Source organism: Schistocerca nitens, chromosome 12, assembly GCF_023898315.1.
Source record: "Schistocerca nitens isolate TAMUIC-IGC-003100 chromosome 12, iqSchNite1.1, whole genome shotgun sequence".
NCBI classification, from domain to species: domain Eukaryota; kingdom Metazoa; phylum Arthropoda; class Insecta; order Orthoptera; family Acrididae; genus Schistocerca; species Schistocerca nitens.
In genome coordinates, this window is record NC_064625.1 from 141,051,696 (window position 1) to 141,070,472 (window position 18,777).

Below are 18,777 nucleotides of genomic sequence, written 5' to 3' on the forward strand. Positions count from 1 at the left end.
TGTTGAACGAAGATCCGACTACACTTTCGCTTCAACTCATCGGGGATGTGGCTACGAAGGAGAGGAATAGACCATTTCGAGGGCGTTCTGGTGCTGGTTCTATAGGTCGTGGAAATAACTGCGAGACTGCGCGCCATCTGTGTACTATTTCGTGTGCCTTCGCTACTTTCAGCACAAACAATTAAATAAAGTCAATGTTGGAGCGGTGGCTGATAGGAGCTCCAGCACGGGCATTGACGTGTAAGGTCGTTCCTTAAAGCCACCGCCTTATTTGTCCATTTAGTTTGGGCGGGTAGTACAAATAGAGTTACCATAAGGAATTCGAGGGACTATGGAAATAACTGTCAGATGTCGGTATTTTTATCTGGCAGTTATCATTATTCGCAGTTTTTGTTCTCTGGCAGTTAACGGGCTACCACTGCAGGTCAACTGAAAGTTGGGAACTGAGTAACTGTGTTCCTGACTCCAGTTAAAGGTCGTAGATCCCGGTGATATTTCCAGGGATGGTAGTTACTGGAGTGAACAAATATTTCATACTGCTACAATGTCAGAAAGTGTAACATAAAACATTTGAATATAATGTTTGTTATTCTCATCATTTGTCAGGAGATAGTCAATATATGTGAATATATTATAGTAAAGTGGAGCTACTAATATTTACAGTATTAAAACACTGCCAGAATAAAGCATATTTATGCACTTTTAATAAATTTATCTTACACAGTATACCTGATCTTGAGTGCTGTCAAAACTGAAATATATTTTGGCCATGTTGTTTTCAGCAAGGAATTCCTTCACAAGAAGCAAGGTGTGTGCGGATGCATAGTCACGGTGCACTAACCAGTCTTCCTTTTTCCACAACTCTGGCTGTTTGTGCCGAATGTTTTCCTTAGTCTACTGAGAACTTCACAGTAAAAGTGACTTTTGACAGTCTGGCCACGTGGAAGAAACTCCATGTGAACTGTTCTCTGAATGTCGAAAACAAATGATCGGCACTGACTTCATGTTGCTGCGAACTTGTTGAGCCTTTTTCACTCTTGGAGATGATGGCGTTTCCATTGTGATGATTGCTGCTTCGTTTCAGGGTCATAGCTGTAGACTCAAGACTCATTACCTGTTATGACTCTGGATAACATTTTTGGACACTCAAACTCTTTTGTTACAGCCCAGTGCTCATCTGAATCCTAAGGTTTCTTGTCGGTCGATTCTGAGAAGGCGACGGACAAACTTCGCTGCAATTCATCTCGTGTTCATTTCATCAACTAGAACTCAGTGACATGTACTGTACGACAGCCCACGTCAGTTACAAACATTGCGAATTGTCTCGCTTCGGTCTTTGTGAATCACGTGATTCACTTTGATGATCATTTCTGGTGATGTGCATGTTGACTGTCAACCAGAATGTTTGTCACTTTCCACAGATTATCGGGCTTCCTCGAAGTGTCTGAACCACTCTAGTGTTCCTGCTTGACACAGCACTCTCTCACCAATGCCTCTGTCAGCTTGCAGTGGGCTTCAGCTGCAGTTTGCTTCAACTTGAAACAGAATTTTATGCAAATCCATTGCTCCTTCAAATTATCCGTTTCACAATTCCCGAAAGCACTTAAAAACCTGACATGCACAACTACAACTCATAACTGCATGCACTAAAGACGACGCAACTGTGTGCCGCAGTACCTAAGACGTGTACCGTGAGACATCTAGCGCTAAAATGTTGTGCTGTTACTGGTTTGACTGTTACAATGAAATTCTCAGATATTTCATGTAGTATCTTGTATTCTTATTACCTTGAGTTGCCCCAAAAAATAAAAGCACACAACAGAGTGTAGACATGCACAGTAAACACAATTAGCATTTCATTGTCCAGGGCAATAATGACTATTCATATAATAATGCTTTATCAGAGGTTGAAGATACTGCTACAGCTGTAAGCTTCTTCTATTTAGAACACAACCGGTTTCGAGCATTTATACATCCATTTTCAGGTGTTACTAGTTCGTGCTGTGACTCCGAGTACCGTGGTGGACTAGTACAGGATGCAGAACATGGAGAAGTACTCATCCACCACAATGCTCCAGGTCACGGCACAAACTATTAACATCTGAAGACCCCGAAACCGGTCGTGTTCTAAATAAATGAAGCTTACAACTGTAGTATTTTCAACCTCTGGTATAATGCTCAGTTGCTAACATTCCTCCGACAGGATTGCTTGTGGTAAAGCTTTAGTTCCTGGACAAGAGTGTAATGTGATACTTCCCACAGAGCTTTTGGTCTATCTTCTAACCGTTTAAAATGTGTGAGTCCATCAATGATTTAATTACCTTGTGATGGTAATTTTAGCTTATACAAGAGTTTCATGTCAGAAACTTTTGCCCATGTTTTGCTGGAGTTGTGTGTCAATCCATTTTTTGTAAGATAGCTTTTATCTAGAGCCATAGGGATGTTACATGCTTCTGGGGCAATGTGTGTCATTTATTGTCTGCTTTATTCCATTTATTTTCTATGGTCAAAACTTCATTTAACACACTGTCTCCCCTTCCCCTACTTAATAAAACTCTGCTGGCTGTGTGACTGTGTCATGATGTGATACATTTACCAATATTTTGACAACTATTGCAAACAGCCTTCACCAGGGTGGCTAATACAGGGTGTTTCAAAAATCACCGGTATATTTGAAACGGCGATACAAACTAAACGAGCAGCGATAGAAATACACCGTTTGTTGCAATATGCTTGGGACAACAGTACATTTTCAGGTAGACAAACTTTCGAAATTACAGTAGTTACAATTTTCAACAACAGATGGCGCTGCGGTCTGGGAAACTCTATAGTACGATATTTTCCACATATCCACCATGCGTAGCAATAATATGGAGTAGTCTCTGAATGAAATTACCCGAAACCTTTGACAACGTGTCTGGCGGAATCGCTTCACATGCAGATGAGATGTACTGCTTCAGCTGTTCAATTGTTTCTGGATTCTGGCGGTACACCTGGTCTTTCAAGTGTCCCCACAGAAAGAAGTCACAGGGGTTCATGTCTGACGAATAGGGAGGCCAATCCACGCCGCCTCCTGTATGTTTCGGATAGCCCAAAGCAATCACACGATCATCGAAATATTCATTCAGGAAATTAAAGACGTCGGCCGTGCGATGTGGCCGGGCACCATCTTGCATAAACCACGAGGTGTTCGCAGTGTCGTCTAAGGCAGTTTGTACCGCCACAAATTCACGAAGAATGTCCAGATAGCGTGATGCAGTAATCGTTTCGGATCTGAAAAATGGGCCAGTGATTCCTTTGGAAGAAATGGCGGCCCAGACCAGTACTTTTTGAGGATGCAGGGACGATGGGACTGCAACATGGGGCTTTTCGGTTGCCCATATGCGCCAGTTCTGTTTATTGACGAAGCCGTCCAGGTAAAAATAAGCTTCGTCAGTAAACCAAATGCTGCCCACATGCATATCGCCGTCATCAATCCTGTGCACTATATCGTTAGCGAATGTCTCTCGTGCAGCAATGGTAGCGGTGCTGAGGGGTTGCCGCGTTTGAATTTTGTGTGGATAGAGGTGTAAACTCTGGCGCATGAGACGATACGTGGACGTTGGCATCATATGGACCGCAGCTGCAACACGGCGAACGGAAACCCGAGGCCGCTGTTGGATCACCTGCTGCACTAGCTGCGCGTTGCCCTCTGTGGTTGCCGTACGCGGTCGCCCTACCATTCCAGCACGTTCATCCGTCACGTTCCCAGTCCGTTTAAATTTTTCAAACAGATCCTTTATTGTATCGCTTTTCGGTCCTTTGGTTACATTAAACCTCCGTTGAAAACTTCGTCTTGTTGCAACAACACTGTGTTCTAGGCGGTGGAATTCCAACACCAGAAAAATCCTCTGTTCTAAGGAATAAACCATGTTGTCTACAGCACACTTGCACGTTGTGAACAGCACACGCTTACAGCAGAAAGACGACGTACAGAATGGCGCACCCACAGACTGCGCTGTCTTCTATTTCTTTCACATCACTTGCAGCGCCATCTGTTGTTGAAAATTGTAACTACTGTAATTTCGAAAGTTTGTCCGCCTGAAAATGTACTGTTGTCCCAAGCATATTGCAACAAACGGTGTATTTCTATCGCTGCTCGTTTAGTTTTTATTGCCGTTTCAAATATAAAATCGCACCAGAGACCACAACTTCAGGAGTACATTCAGAGTGTCTAGCACACAGAGAAGTTGGTTACACGACCTTAACTGGCCGCCTCCTAACCAACAGACAGCTAACACTGGTACCAAGGCAGAACCAGCTTTCATGAGAAAACACAACAGGCCTCCATCTTACCTTCCCGTGAGCTCAGATTTGACACCACTAATGTCACAAATGGCGGTGGTTTGGGGTCAATGGAATGTGCACTACAGAGCATCTTGCTCGGAGCTGTCCTAGGAGTAATCAATTTATAACAGTTTGTTGTCTGACTGTGGTGACTACTGCTGCTCAAATTGCTGCTGCAGATGCAGTACAATGCACCAGAGTCATACGCCGAACACGATGGTCATTCCTCCCAGGAGAGCCACATGGCTGTCCGAAGCCTCGGATTCTTGTGACCGAGTATTCCCGTGACCATTGCTGCCAGCAATCCTGCACAGTGGCTACATTCCTACCAAGTCTTTCTGCAATATCGCAGAAGGAATGTCCAGCTTCTCGAAGCCCAACTATACGACCTCGTTCAGACTCAGTAAGTTGGTGTTTAGACATCTTCGTCACTTTAAAGGCATTTTTACTAACATCAACTCACCACATGCAGTCCCAAAGGTAACTAACTCCCACGATCTTTATGGCGCGTAGTTAAAGCAAACCTGAGTTGCATCCTCATACTAGCGCCACTCTTATGCGACTGACATGGAATTTGAATACACATTATCTTTCTGATGTAGAAACATGTGTACCAACTTTCTTCTATGCCCCACAACTACTTCTTGGGGTTGGGATTTTTTTTCTGTCAGTGTATTAATACACTACTGGCCATTAAAATTGCCATACCACAAAGATGATGTGCTACAGACGCGAAATTTAACTGACAGGAAGAAGATGCTGTGATATGCAAATGATTAACTTTTCAGAGCATTCACACAAGGTTGGCAACGGTGGCGACACCTACAATGTGCTGACATGAGGAAAGTTTCCAACCGATTTCTCATACACAAACAGCAGTTGACTGGCGTTGCCTGGTGAAAAGTTGTTGTGATGCCTCGTGTAAGGAGGAGAAATGCGAACCATCACGTCTCCAACTTTCATAAAGGTCAGATTGTAGCCTATCGCGATTGCGGTTTATCGTATCGGGACATTGCTGCTCACACTGGTCAAGATCTGATGACTGTTAGCAGAATATGGAATTGGTGGGTTCAGGAGTGTAATACGGAGCATCGTGCTGCATCCCAACGGCCTCGTATCACTAGCAGTTGAGATGACAGGCATCTTATCCACATGGCTGTAACGGATCGTGCAGCCACGACTCGATCCCTGAGTCAACAGATGGGGACATTTGCAAGACCACAACCATCTGCACGAACAGTTCGACGACGTTTGCAGCAGCGTGGACTATCAGCTCGGAGACCACGGCTGCGGTTACCCTCGACGCTGCATCACAGACAGGAGCGCCTGCGATGGTGTACTCGACGACAAACCTGGGTGCACGAATGGCAAAACGTCATTTTTTCGGATGAATCCAGGTTCTGTTTACAGCATCATGGAAGCGTGTATTCATCATCGCCACACTGGCGTATCACCCGACGTGATGGTATGGGGTGCCATTGGTTACACGTCTCGGTCACCTCTTGTTCGCATTGACGGCACTTTGAACAGTGGACGTTACATTTCAGATGTGTTACGACCCGTGGCTCTACCCTTCATTCGATCCCTGCGAAACCATACATTTCATCAGGATAACACACGACCGCATGTTGCAAGTCCTGTACGGGCCTTTCTGGATACAGAAAATGTTCGACTGCTGCCCTGGCCAGCACATTCTCTAGATCTCTCACCAATTGAAAACGTCTGGTCAATGGTGGCCGAGCAACTGGCTTGTCACAATACGCCAGTCACTGCTCTTGATGAACTGTGGTATCGTGTTGAAGCTGCATGGGCAGCTGTACCTGTACACGCCATCCAAGCTCTGTTTGACTCAATGCCCAGGCTTATCAAGGCCGTTATTATGGCCAGAGGTGGTTGTTCTGGGTACTGATTTCTCAGGATCTATGCACCCAAATTGTGTGAAAATGTAACCACATGTCAGTTCTAGTATAATATATTTGTCCAATGAATACCCGTCATCTGCATTTCTTCTTGGTGTAGCATTTTTAATGGCTATTAGTGTAGTTTTCTCTCATCATGATGCAAATACAGCTAATAACATGTTATTGAAATGGAATCTGGCCACGATGGCTACGCTTAGGCTCATTCCAAATAGCATGAGCAAAGGGGTACACAAACTACAGGATGTAGTATCTACACTTAATAGCAAACAAGTGAGAAGTAATACACTTAGAGACATGACATTTTATTCAGTTCACTGCACTTCCTCATAATGTTTTCTCTGAATATAAATACAATACCAGCACTAGAAAAATAGTATATGTATATTCACAGATCATTTCTTTGTACAGTTTATTACAAGTAATAATAAACACAAAAGTATTTCAAATGTCAGAACAGTAAGTTCTAAAAGTAAATTCCATTATGGAAAAAACTGTATATAGGTTCTGATACAGCACACAATAATCACATAAAAATTTACGTAACTCACAGGTTCTGATACAGCACATAAGTCACACACAATAATCACATAAAAATTTACAAAATGCATAGTTTCTGACACATCACATCTACATCTATATCTACATAATAGTCATATAAAAATTTACAAAAGCAGACACAAAATTTGATACTCACACAATAAATTATTTTTAAAAAAGAAAAAAGAAATAAGAGAGATGAATATGTGTAATGGTTGCACATATCTTGAGCATCCACATTCAACAAATATAACAGAGAAAATAAACTTAAAATAAATTAAGTACTGAAGGGAACAATGTGTAAGTACCTAACATTTCAAAAATAACTTATAATGGTAACTGATCAGAAAACAGTGATAAAACAGAACTGTAGCAATGGTAACAAAAACGATAAAAACACGCAATGAAGAGACTCCCCTTGCTGATCGGTATAAACAGAGTTCATTCTTCTTAAATATCCAGTTGCTTATCATTTCACCAATCAACAATTTTTATTTTGATACACATAAATATATCCTGTCTTCTGTCTCTTTGCACTAAATAATGTCGTTTCATATATTTCTTTAACCATTTTATCATTATATGAATACCATTTGCCTGTTGTCCTATGGTACACATCACAAACATAATGACCTGTGTTGAAGAAACATAACATTAGTAACAAGCTTATTATTTTCAGGAAGAATTATGTCTACTTTACTAGCTAAGCAGCATATCCTCTCTCTCTCTCTCTCTCTCTCTCTATATGTGTGTGTGTGTGTGTGTGTGAAATCTCAATTCAAAAATGATGAAATAAGAACACTACACACACACATACACACCCACAAAATGTTAGTGCATTATACTTAAGATGATGATGATTATGATGATGATCGATCTGCGGGGCGCTCAACTGCGCGGTTATCAGTGCCCGTACAAATTCCCAACCTTCGCTCAGTCCAATCTCGGCACTTTGAGGAATGGTGATGACAGCACAAACACCCAGTACCCAGTCAACTTGAGGCAGGTGAAAATCCCTGACCCCGCCGGGAATCGAACCTGGGTCCCCGTGCTTGGGAAGCGAGAATTCAACCGCGAGACCACGAGCTGCTGACTATACTTAAGAGAATGTACAAGGGAAAAAAGACAGCATTTAACTACAGGTTTGACAGTGAGGATAGTACTGGTCTCAAAATTTCAGCTGAAAGAACACAATTCACTACAAACATAAAAAAGCACCAGAACACATAGGAACATAAATAAGTAAAATAGAGCATCATAGTAAACTTAAATATCTTAGTGAAAATATACAGCAGAATGGACTAGAAAAATTTGCAATAGATGTAAAAGTTAAAAATATGGAAGGAGCGTATGGGATGGAAAAAAATATCTGCAGCAAGAAATGTATATATTGGGGGAAAAAACAAATAAAACACTATACCACAGTGGTGGGACACGAATGTTTACACACAAGTGAATGCTAAACAATGAACTATAAGCTGGACATAACAGACATACCTGGATGGGAGATTATTAGAAAAATAATGTTTGGAATACAAACTACAAATGGTTGGAAACTTGGAAGTAATGAAGATATCTAAAAAAATATAGAGAAAACATCAGAAGTAATGGCAAGGTGAAAATTCATCTTTTTTGGACACATCTACCTGAATGAGACCAGGCTAACAAAACAAATATTTCTGTATTTCTGGAAAAAGAACAAACAATAGCTGCATCACAGAAAAAGCAAAATAACTAGGAAGGAAAATCATCAAAGAATTGAAAATAACAGAAAGAAACATTTTCAAGAATAAAATACCATGTGTCCGCAAAGTCAGTCCATAGTGGATGCTTCGTATCTCTCGCATGCAAGTGTCCCATAATGCATAGATGCATTCCCTTCACGTGTTTAAGCCAAGTGTTATGCATATTTATGCGATCGGGAATGCTCCGTAGCAGCAAGGCTACACATACATTTGACAATTAAGCGTCAGCAAGGAGTATTAGTGATGAAATCATAGGAGGCAATGTTGTGCAAGCTTTGTAGGGACAGGATCCAACTATTTGGGAGTAGAATCTTACAATCTGAGACAGTGTTCGGAGACAAATTTCCGTCACAATGTCCGCAAATGTGATGTCAGATCTGCCTAGCAACAGTGATCTGAACGCCCATTGGCTGAAGATTTGGAGAATATATATATATATATATATATATATATATATATATATATATATATATATATATATATATATATATATATATATATATATATAAAGATGCTGTGACTTACCAAATGGGAAAGCGCTGGTAGATAGATACAATTAAAAACACACAAACACACACACAAATATCAAGCTTTCACAACCCACAGTTTCTTCATCAGGAAAGAGGGAAGGAGAGGGAAAGACAAAAGGATGTGGGTTTTAAGGGAGAGGGTAAGGAGTCATTCCAATACCGGAAGCGGAAAGACTTACCTTAGGGGGAAATAGGGACAGGTATACACTCGCGTGCACACACACGCACACACACACACACACATATCCATCTGCACATATACAGACACAAGCAGACATATTTTTCCTGTGTGGGATGTTTCTTTCTCCATTTTAGCGAGTTTTAACAGGTTCTTTTACTTTTTATTATTCTGATGATGGAAGCTTGACTTTCGAAACGCGTCAATCTTAGTGTTTTACACTATAAACAAGTGGTTGAGCCGATATATTTTTTAACATTCACAGCATCTTTAAACGAAGATGCTGTGAATGTTAAAAAATCCATCATCAGAATAATAAAAAGTAAAAGAACCTGTTAAAACTCGCTAAAATGGAACATGCACCAGGCACAATAAAATGCATTTACATATGTCTGCCTGTGTCTCTGTATATGTGCAGATGGATATATATATATATGTGTGTGTGTGTGTGTGTGTGTGTGTGTGTGTGTGTGTGTGTGTGTGTGTGTGTGTGTGTGTGCGTGCGCGCGAGTGTATACCTGTCCTTTTTTCCCCCTAAGGTAAGTCTTTCTGCTCCCGGGATTGGAATGACTCCTTACCCTCTCCCTTAAAACCCACATCCTTTTGTCTTTCCCTCTCCTTCCCTCTTTCCTGATGAAGCAACCTTGGGTTGCGAAAGCTCGAAATTTGTGTGTGTGTTTGTGTGGTTATTATTGTGTCTATCTACCAGAGAGAAGTGTCCTTCTTGGCTGAGGGAGAAAGGTGGGGTGGTCTCTCTCGTCCTTCGGGAAAGCTTGAAATTTCTGTGTGTGTTTGTGTGTTTTTTATTGTGTCTATCTACCAGAGATAAGTGTCCTTCTTGGCTGAGGGAGAAAGGTGGGGTGGTCTCTCTCGTCCTTCGGGAAGACAGGCCGAGTCAGTCACGAGGAGCCACACAAAATGCACGGTCGAGTAACCGGGGCGGCTCTAAAAGAACGGTCGCAAGTGCATATTTCAGATGTTAAACAAGATATAAAGTAAAGTTATTAGTTATAAGAATGCCACGTGTCGTGGGCAGTATCTATCATTATGTAAAGTCAGAAAACAGTGTTAATGTGTGTAAAGGGTCGAATATAACGGCGTAGTCCAGAGCCGCCGTATTGCAATTGCTGATTCTGTGATGTGTGTGACAAAGCAATTTCTGTATTAAAACAAGTATAGTACAAACGTTGTTGACAATTAACAACTGGCATCCTTAAACACTCCAATTCAGCAGGATCACCACCTACATGGAACCTGGCGACTGAGCGCTAGTACTGTGCTTCGATGGACTTACCGAAGCAGCAAGACACCATGTTAGTGATACCGCCCAGAGAAGTACTTCCTTCTCGCTACAATGCCACTGAGGGGGTTGTAGTCCCAAGGACTTGCAGTGATAAGGTGGGGATAGTAGTGTTCTGTATGCACTGCAGCTGTTAGCTGTATTATTGTCTAGTTCTTGTGTAAACTGTGTGTAATGAGAATTCTTACTGTAGCTAAGAGAGCATTTATAATGGAAGAGGTTTTCTGTGCAGGAGCAAACTTTACGGAGTATGTGAGGCAGCAAGTTATACTGCGTTTTGCTGTTTCGAGGCGCCCACATCGTGTGACACCGTACGTGATTTAATTCGCAAATTCCAGATAACAGGTTCAGTTCATGATGCTCCACAAACTGGCAGGCTCACAATTTTAATAGAATGGAAGCTTGACAACATTTCGGACACCATGTTGTGGAGTTCGAGAAAATCATTGAGGGGATCATTGCAAGAGGCTAAAGTCTCTTATACGACAGCACGTAAGGCTGTAACCAAAGAACTGGGGATGTATTCATAAAAAAATTACTGCTGTGTATTAATTACATTGTATGGACCATGTGAAACAAACAGCATACTGTGAATGGTTTCAGGGATTTGTTAACCGATGTGGAGTTCGCATTTTAGATTGAACCTTTTTCACTGATGAGGCTGGGTTTCACCTATCTGGCTACATTAATTCCCAAAATTCACGGATTTGGTCATCAGAAAATCCACATCCCATAAGAGGAACACCATTGCACGCAGAGAAATCAGAGTGTGGGCTGTCATAACACAAGCGCAAATTATACGGCCAATCTTTTTTGATACTACCATCATTTCTGATGCCAATTGTTGCCAAATAATTTATCCATTTATTGCTCTGCTGAATGAAAATGAGATCAGTCATTCATTTTTCCAAGAAGACAATGCTACTGCTTACACGGAACACCATCCCGTATAACTTTTACATGAAATCTTTTGAGACAGAGTAATTATGAAAGGTCTCTTACCAGACCTGTCTCTGCCCAACTATTTCCTTTGGGGTGCGATTAAAACATTTGTGTATCAGAATAACCCAAACACAATATATGAACAAAAGACAGAGGTAATTGATTATCTGAATTCGGCTACATGTGAAACATTGGTAAAGGTGTTCACAAATATATGTAAAGAGAATGAGATTTTCACTCTGCAGCGGAGTGTGCGCTGATATGAAACTTCCTGGCAGATTAAAACTGTGTGCCCGACCGAGACTCGAACTCAGGACCTTTGCCTTTCGCGGGCAAGTGCTCTACCATCTGAGCTACCGAAGCACGACTCACGCCCAGTACTCACAGCTTTACTTCTGCCAGTATCTCGTCTCCTACCTTCCAAACTTTACAGAAGCTCTCCTGCGAACCATGCAGAACTAGCACTCCTGAAAGAAAGGATATAGCGGAGATATGGCTTAGCCACAGCTTGGAGGACGTTTCCAGAATGAGATTTTCACTCTGCAGCGGAGTGTGCGCTGTGTGCGCTGATATGAAACTTCCTGGCAGATTAAAACTGTGTGCCCGACTGAGAATCGAACTCGGGACCTTTGCCTTTCGCGGGCAAGTGCTCTACCAACTGAGCTACCGAAGCACGACTCACGCCCGGTACTCGGAGCACTTGCCCGCGAAAGGCAAAGGTCCCGAGTTCGAGTCTCGGTCGGGCACACAGTTTTAATCTGCCAGGAAGTTTCATATGTAAACATGTTGAACTAAGCATTCAAGGAGGAGGAAAACGCTTACAGCACTGCTGTGATACTGGCGAGTATAGTGTATTTAAATGCAATTAATATAATTAATTAATTTCATTGTTTTAATTTAATAATACTGATCCCATCTCCAAACATAACTGCAGCCACTAGCAGTGCGTCCCAGCCCACTAGCTTATACAGCGACATGAGTGTGCTGCCAACCTTACACGCCCTGCAACGCGAGAAGTGGAGCCCACCGTTGCAGAGAGAATTTCTGGACGCACTGCATTAAATTTAGAAGGTTTACAAGGCAGAAGAGATAAGAAATTGTGAACAAAATGGACAGAAAAGGGAAAATATAACATGGAGAGAAGATGAACGAGTACTGGAAAAATAGGTACTGGCAATAAAGAAAGGAGAGGAACTGTGTTTGTGATCCAAGCATATCAATATGAAGATGAAAAAGTTGATGGTGACGCACCAGTTATAGAATTTCCAACATATGACATGTACAGTAGCACTCAAAAGTATTTTTTAGTTATGGTGTTATGTTTCCAGTATCATTTGAATGTATTCATAACAGAGCTACACACACACAACTGCGGCACTCCAACAAAAGTTTCCTGTCACTGTGGTTCTGTATCTAGTAAATGACCAAGATCATACAATAACAATGTAAGTATGTATTCCTTTAGCTGAAAGGCATTTTGTACAGTATTGATCAACTATTGTCAATTAAGCATTCAGACAGTATTTGTTTATTTGTAGAGATAACTAGAAGCATGCAAAAACACAAAGAATACTCAGCTGATATAAAACAAGCTGTTTTCCATGCTTTGAAGAAGGGAGATTGGCAATCTAGCATTGCTAGAGATCATTGCATACAACAATTAATATGTGGGTGTATTCGATGGCAAAACAGGAGCGAGGAAAAGCCAATTAGCTGAGGTCAGGGCTCCAGGAAAATCAGCTCGACAAATTAGGGATGATCTGGAGCAGCATCATGGACTGAACTCACATGTCTCAACTGTAGAACATCACCCAGAAGCAGGTGATTTAAATGGTAGACAACCATCACATAAACAATTCACAAATTAAAAAAAAAAAAATAGGGATGCCAGGGTAGAATTTGCAAAGAAACATCGAACATGGTCTAATGTTTTGTGGAGTTATGCAGTACGTACATCAATCAAAAACTAAAAGGACAGCATAAAGTACCAGATTCCAACCACTAAGCACGGTGGTGGCAGCGCATGGTGTGGAGATGCTTTTCTGAATCTGATGCTGATCCTCTAGGTCAAATACACGGCAAAATGGATAGTTTCCTGCACAGTGACATTTTAGAAAATACGATTTCATCTGGGAGAAAGAATATGCCACATGCGTATTTGGACATTTCAGCAGGACAGTGATTCAAAACACACCTCCGACCATTTAAAAAAATTCTTTTCGGATAAAAAGTCAAACTTTTGGAGTGGCCAAGCCAGAGCCTGGATAAATCCACTCAGGACGCATTGTGTATTGATGTGCTCATAATAGAAGCTGCTCAAACAAGGCTCAATTTGCTGCTGCCTTGTTGGACAAATGGTCAAAACTCCCAGTTTACAAAACCTTGTGGATTCAGAGCCAAATAGATCCGCAGCTGTGATCCAAGCCCATGGGCATGCAGTGAAATACTGATTTTTTTCTTCAGATTCTAAAATATCTCTGTTTTTTTTTCTTACATACTTAGACCTACAAATTACTTTTGAGTCAGAAGAATTGTTATTTCTGGTTCGATGCATAATAACTGTTTAAACTAAATGAGGTTTTGTACTGAATGGATTATAATTACACACATTTCAACTATCCACTGTTTTTTTTTCTATTACACACTTCTGCAAAATACTTTTGAGTGCTACTGCACCTCACTTCACAACATCCACAAAAACAGAAATCTACATCTATATAGCATAAGATACCTTATAGTGCACGGCGAAATGTATTTTATGTATCAAAGTCACTTCCCCCTTTTGCTGTTCCAGTCAATATGGTTTTCAGGAAGAAAAATTGTTATTAAGCCTTCGTGCGGTCTCAAATCTCTAATTTTACCTTCACGGTCTTTCCACGACATTTAAATAGGAGTAAGCAATATATTGCTTGACTCTTCTAGGAATGTAAATCCTTAGAACTTTAACAGTAGACCATAACATGATGCAGACCGCCTCTCTTGCGTCTGCCACTAGAATTGGCTGAGCATCTTTGTGATACTTTTGGTCTACATGCCTGGTGTAAAGGGTGAAGTTAATCTCATAGATCATACATGGCAGAAGTGAACCAGTTTGTGAAAACACACACACACACACACACATACACTCAGGCCAATTTGTCTTGAAGGGAAAAAGGAAAAAGAGGGACACCAGTGCTTGTTCGTCAGCTAAGAAGTATAAAAATCATTAGCCTAAAAAATTTGTTGCATAAATAAATGTCAGGTCATATTAGGCACCACCTGGACATTCACACATATACTCTTCTCTGTCATCACTATCTTCAATATTTTCTGTCTTTTCTTCATTGGTGTAATCTGAATTGAAATAGTTTAGGAGTGCTCACAGAATTTTAATTATCACCCCAGAAAAGTAAAGTTACGTAACTGATTTACTGTTTGTTAGTTTGTTACAAGAACATGTCACAAGCTCTGGTACACACCACTGGCCCATAGAATGATGCTAGAGAAGCCAGAGAAATCAAAAACCTCACTGGTAAGTGAAATACCATGTAGAATCTGTACTGAGTTGGTGGAAGCCTGTGCCAACAATGCACCATCATAATGAGACAAATTAGAAAATAAATACTTTATTAAGAATGCTCCAAGTGCTACGCTGGGAAACTGGCTGGTATTAAGTGCCAATAAAAAAGTTCTTATAAGGTGGTACTCAGCAAAGCAGAAAACACCAACCAGCCACTGTCATTAGTGCTCTTTATTTACACAAATAACTTCATTACTAGTTTGAATGGACAGGTTCATCTTCAGATGGCTGAACACATTCGTTATTGCTCACATTAGTTGTTGGCTGTTTTTTGTTCAACTACTGATGCAGACAATGATAAATTTAATACAAATGTGAAAAATCAGTCTGAAGATGAACCTGTCAGTTCAAAACTAGTAATGGAGCTATTTGTGTAAATAAATAGCATAATGACGGTGGTTGGTTGCTGTTTTCTTCTTTTAAAGAATCAGTTTGTACGAGGATGTGCTGAAAAGTAACACGTCCAAATTATTTATGTGAAAACTATTAAATCTCTTTTAAACCAACATTATAAACATTTTACATCTGTATTCTTCATTCTACGAGGAGGTTTTTTTTTTTTTTAAGTAAGTACCGTTTTGAAATTAAAAAAAGATGTGCTGAGATATCTCAATAATTTTATTTTTACATGAAAGCCTGTACCTTAATCTACGCACTGACGCCATTACAGTGATTCTTCCTTGTTTACGTTGTGTACTGAGTGTTTAAGATGCCTACGATAATTGTGAGTTCCGCCGACTGTGAAGCACAGGCTGTTATAAGATTTCTTAGTGCTAAAGGCCTAAAAGCGATCAATATTCTATTCATCATGAGATCTGTGCAGTTTATGGAGAAAACATTATGAGTGATGGAATGGTAAGAAAGTGGGTGAGAGTATTTAAAGATGGCCGCACAAATGTGCACGATGAACAACGGAGTGGATGTCCTTCGGTCGTTAATGAAAGTTTGGTGCAGGAAATGGACAATAAGGTGAGGCAAAACAGACGCTTTATGATCTCCTCCTTGCGGGATGACTTTCCTAATGTTTCTCATAGTGTTTTGTATGGCATTGTGACCGAGCACTTGAATTACCGAAAATTGTGCGCACGTTGGGTACTGAAAATATTGACGGATGTGCACAAATCCAAACGTTTAGTCAGTACATTGACTAATTGTTAAGGGTGACGAAACACGGGTGGCCTACGTCACACCAGAATCAAAGCAACAGTCCATGGAAATTGAGCAAGGGCATCGTTTTGCTGCAAGACAATGCCCGTCCACATGTGGCGAATCAGACCAAAGATCTCATCACATCTTTTCGATGGGAAACTCTAGATCATTCACCGTACAGCCCCAGTGACTACCATCTGTTCTTGCACTTGAAGAAGCACCTGGGCGGTCAGCGTCTTCGAGACGACGACGAAGTCGAAACAGTGGTGATGCAGTGGTTAACGAGTCAGGCGGCAGACTTATATGAGGAGGGTATTCAAAAACTGGTACAACGCTATGACAAGTGCCTCAATATTGACGGAAATTATGTAGAAAAGTAGATTCAGGTACAGGCTTTCATGTAAAAATGAAATTATTGAGATATCTTAGTACGTATTTTTTTAATTTCAAAACGGTACTTACTTGAAAAACACGCCTCGTATATACCTGCAGCTCTCTGCTGCTACAGGGCACCGAATTGTAGTGTGCAACACGGTTGTGTGGAAGATAAATATGTTGGTGTGTGCTAAACAGCATGCTGTAACTGAGTTTCTATCCACAGAAAATATTTGTCCACATATGGAAAATCCTCTCCTTTTACACAGTAACACCAGACCACAAATGAGTGCAGCGACATAATCCAATGCTTGGATCACTGTCATCAATCATTCTTCATACAGTGATGACTTCACCCCATCTGATTTTAATCTGTTTCCGAAATTTAAGGTTAGGTGGTTCCTCCGTCAACACAGTCTAATATTCTACGGTGATGGTATCAAGAAATTGGTCTCTTGTTGGGGCAAATACGTTCGTCGCCATGGTGACTATACTGAGGAAAAAATAGGTAGACGTGAAGAATAACAATGTAGAATGTCAATAACATTTGTTTTGTTGAAAAAGTTTAAGGAGTTTTCACATTAAAAATTCAGAGGCATTGCTTTTCAAACACACCATTATACAGGATGAGTCACTAACTATTGCCACTTAGATTAACTGTGAAAGTATGATAGTAGCTGAAAAGTTTGTGGGACAAATGTTACACGGGACAAGGGGGTCATAATATGACGGTGGTTTTTTGTTGCTAGGAGGGGTTACGTCAGAGATATGAAGGTCAACTTTGTTTTTTCAAATGGAATGGTATAGTTTGGTATTTATTTTCTGATAGCGGCTTTCGAGACAAATCCAATTATGTGTAACCGTAAGGTCTTTGTAGGTCAACGAAGGTCGAAAAGGTGGCACGAACATCAATTTACAGAAGGTGTTTGAAACAATGACCACTGGTACCAATCCAGTGCTGCAATCTTCTTATCATGGACTGAGTGGGATTCCTTATCATATCAGCACATGCTCTGACAATTCTCTCTCGTATATCGTGCTCGTGCAAATAGTAAAGATTTGCCAAATATGGCGTATCCATCTAACGTGCCTTTGACATGCAAACACCATTCGACAGTTTTGCAATATAACACTAACAGTAAGATTAGTATCGTCGAATCAATGATGTATTCCTTCGAAGAACAAGTCGATATGCTTCTCACTTACAGAGAATGCCAATGAAATTCAGTGAGAGCTAGAGACTTATACGCTGAAAGATATCCTCAACGTACTCACCCTACACATTGTACATTTAAATATGTGTATGACAAATTGAGAACCACTGGATCTTTGACACACTGCAAACATATCCGGCAAAGGAAAGTTACTAACGAGGAAACAGAAATTGGTTCTCTTGCCACTGTGATTCGAGATCCTTGTGTTAGTTTGCATCAAATCACAAGGGAACCTGGCATGAGCCACAATAGTGTTGTTCACGTTCTGCATCAGCATAAATATCACCCTTACTGTATTAACTGGTACGGATTGTATGCAAAGCATTCAATTATGCCGACGGGCTCAACTTCAGATTCAGAAGGCTGACACATTTATTAATTTGCATAACATGCATTATTGGGCAACTGAAAATCCGTGTTGGCTGTGGCAAACTGCACACCAAAAAGCGTGATCGGTGAATGTACGGTGTGGGATTCTGGAAGGCAGAATTACAGGCCCCTATTTCATCAAAGGAAATCTTAATGGTAAGAAGAACACCACATTCCTGCGAGAAACATTAGGTCTGTTATTGGAAGAAACACCTTTAGGAACAAGGAACAGTATGTGGTATCAACACGATGGGTGTCCGGCACATTTTTCGCTGATGGCTAGAAACCAGTTGCAGAGACAATTCCCAAATCATTGGATTGGACACGGAGGAGATGTTGTACATAATGTGAGTGCACTGCAAGCATTCCTCATAACAAACCCCATCTGCTTAGACAGCAGTTCCATATTGTGCAAGTTTCCATTGAGAGTAGCATATATGTTGCATGCCTATTGCCTTACTGGCACAAGTTTCATTGGAAAGCAGAGTACACTTCCAGATAATGAGCCATTTAATGGCTGCAATGGCAGCACAAAATTCCAGTATTCAATGTATTTTTATTCTGCGATTTTGTTTTGTTGTTATTGCTGTGGTGGTCAAGACTGATTTAATGGAGCTCTAAACGCTAGTCG

At 40.8% G+C, this 18,777-nt stretch overlaps 1 protein-coding gene across 2 annotated transcripts in view; it reads right to left on the bottom strand.

The window, feature by feature from the left end:
* Nucleotides 1-6,581: 6,581 nt before the first annotated feature.
* LOC126215215 (uncharacterized) overlaps nt 6,582-18,777 on the bottom strand; it is a 374,241-nt gene continuing 362,045 nt past the window's right edge. For both annotated transcript variants that reach the window (XM_049941882.1, XM_049941881.1), the window contains one exon: nt 6,582-7,418. In XM_049941882.1, the coding sequence (XP_049797839.1) occupies nt 7,267-7,418 (152 nt within the window). In that variant the 3' untranslated portion in view covers nt 6,582-7,266. The remainder of the gene's footprint in view (nt 7,419-18,777) is intronic.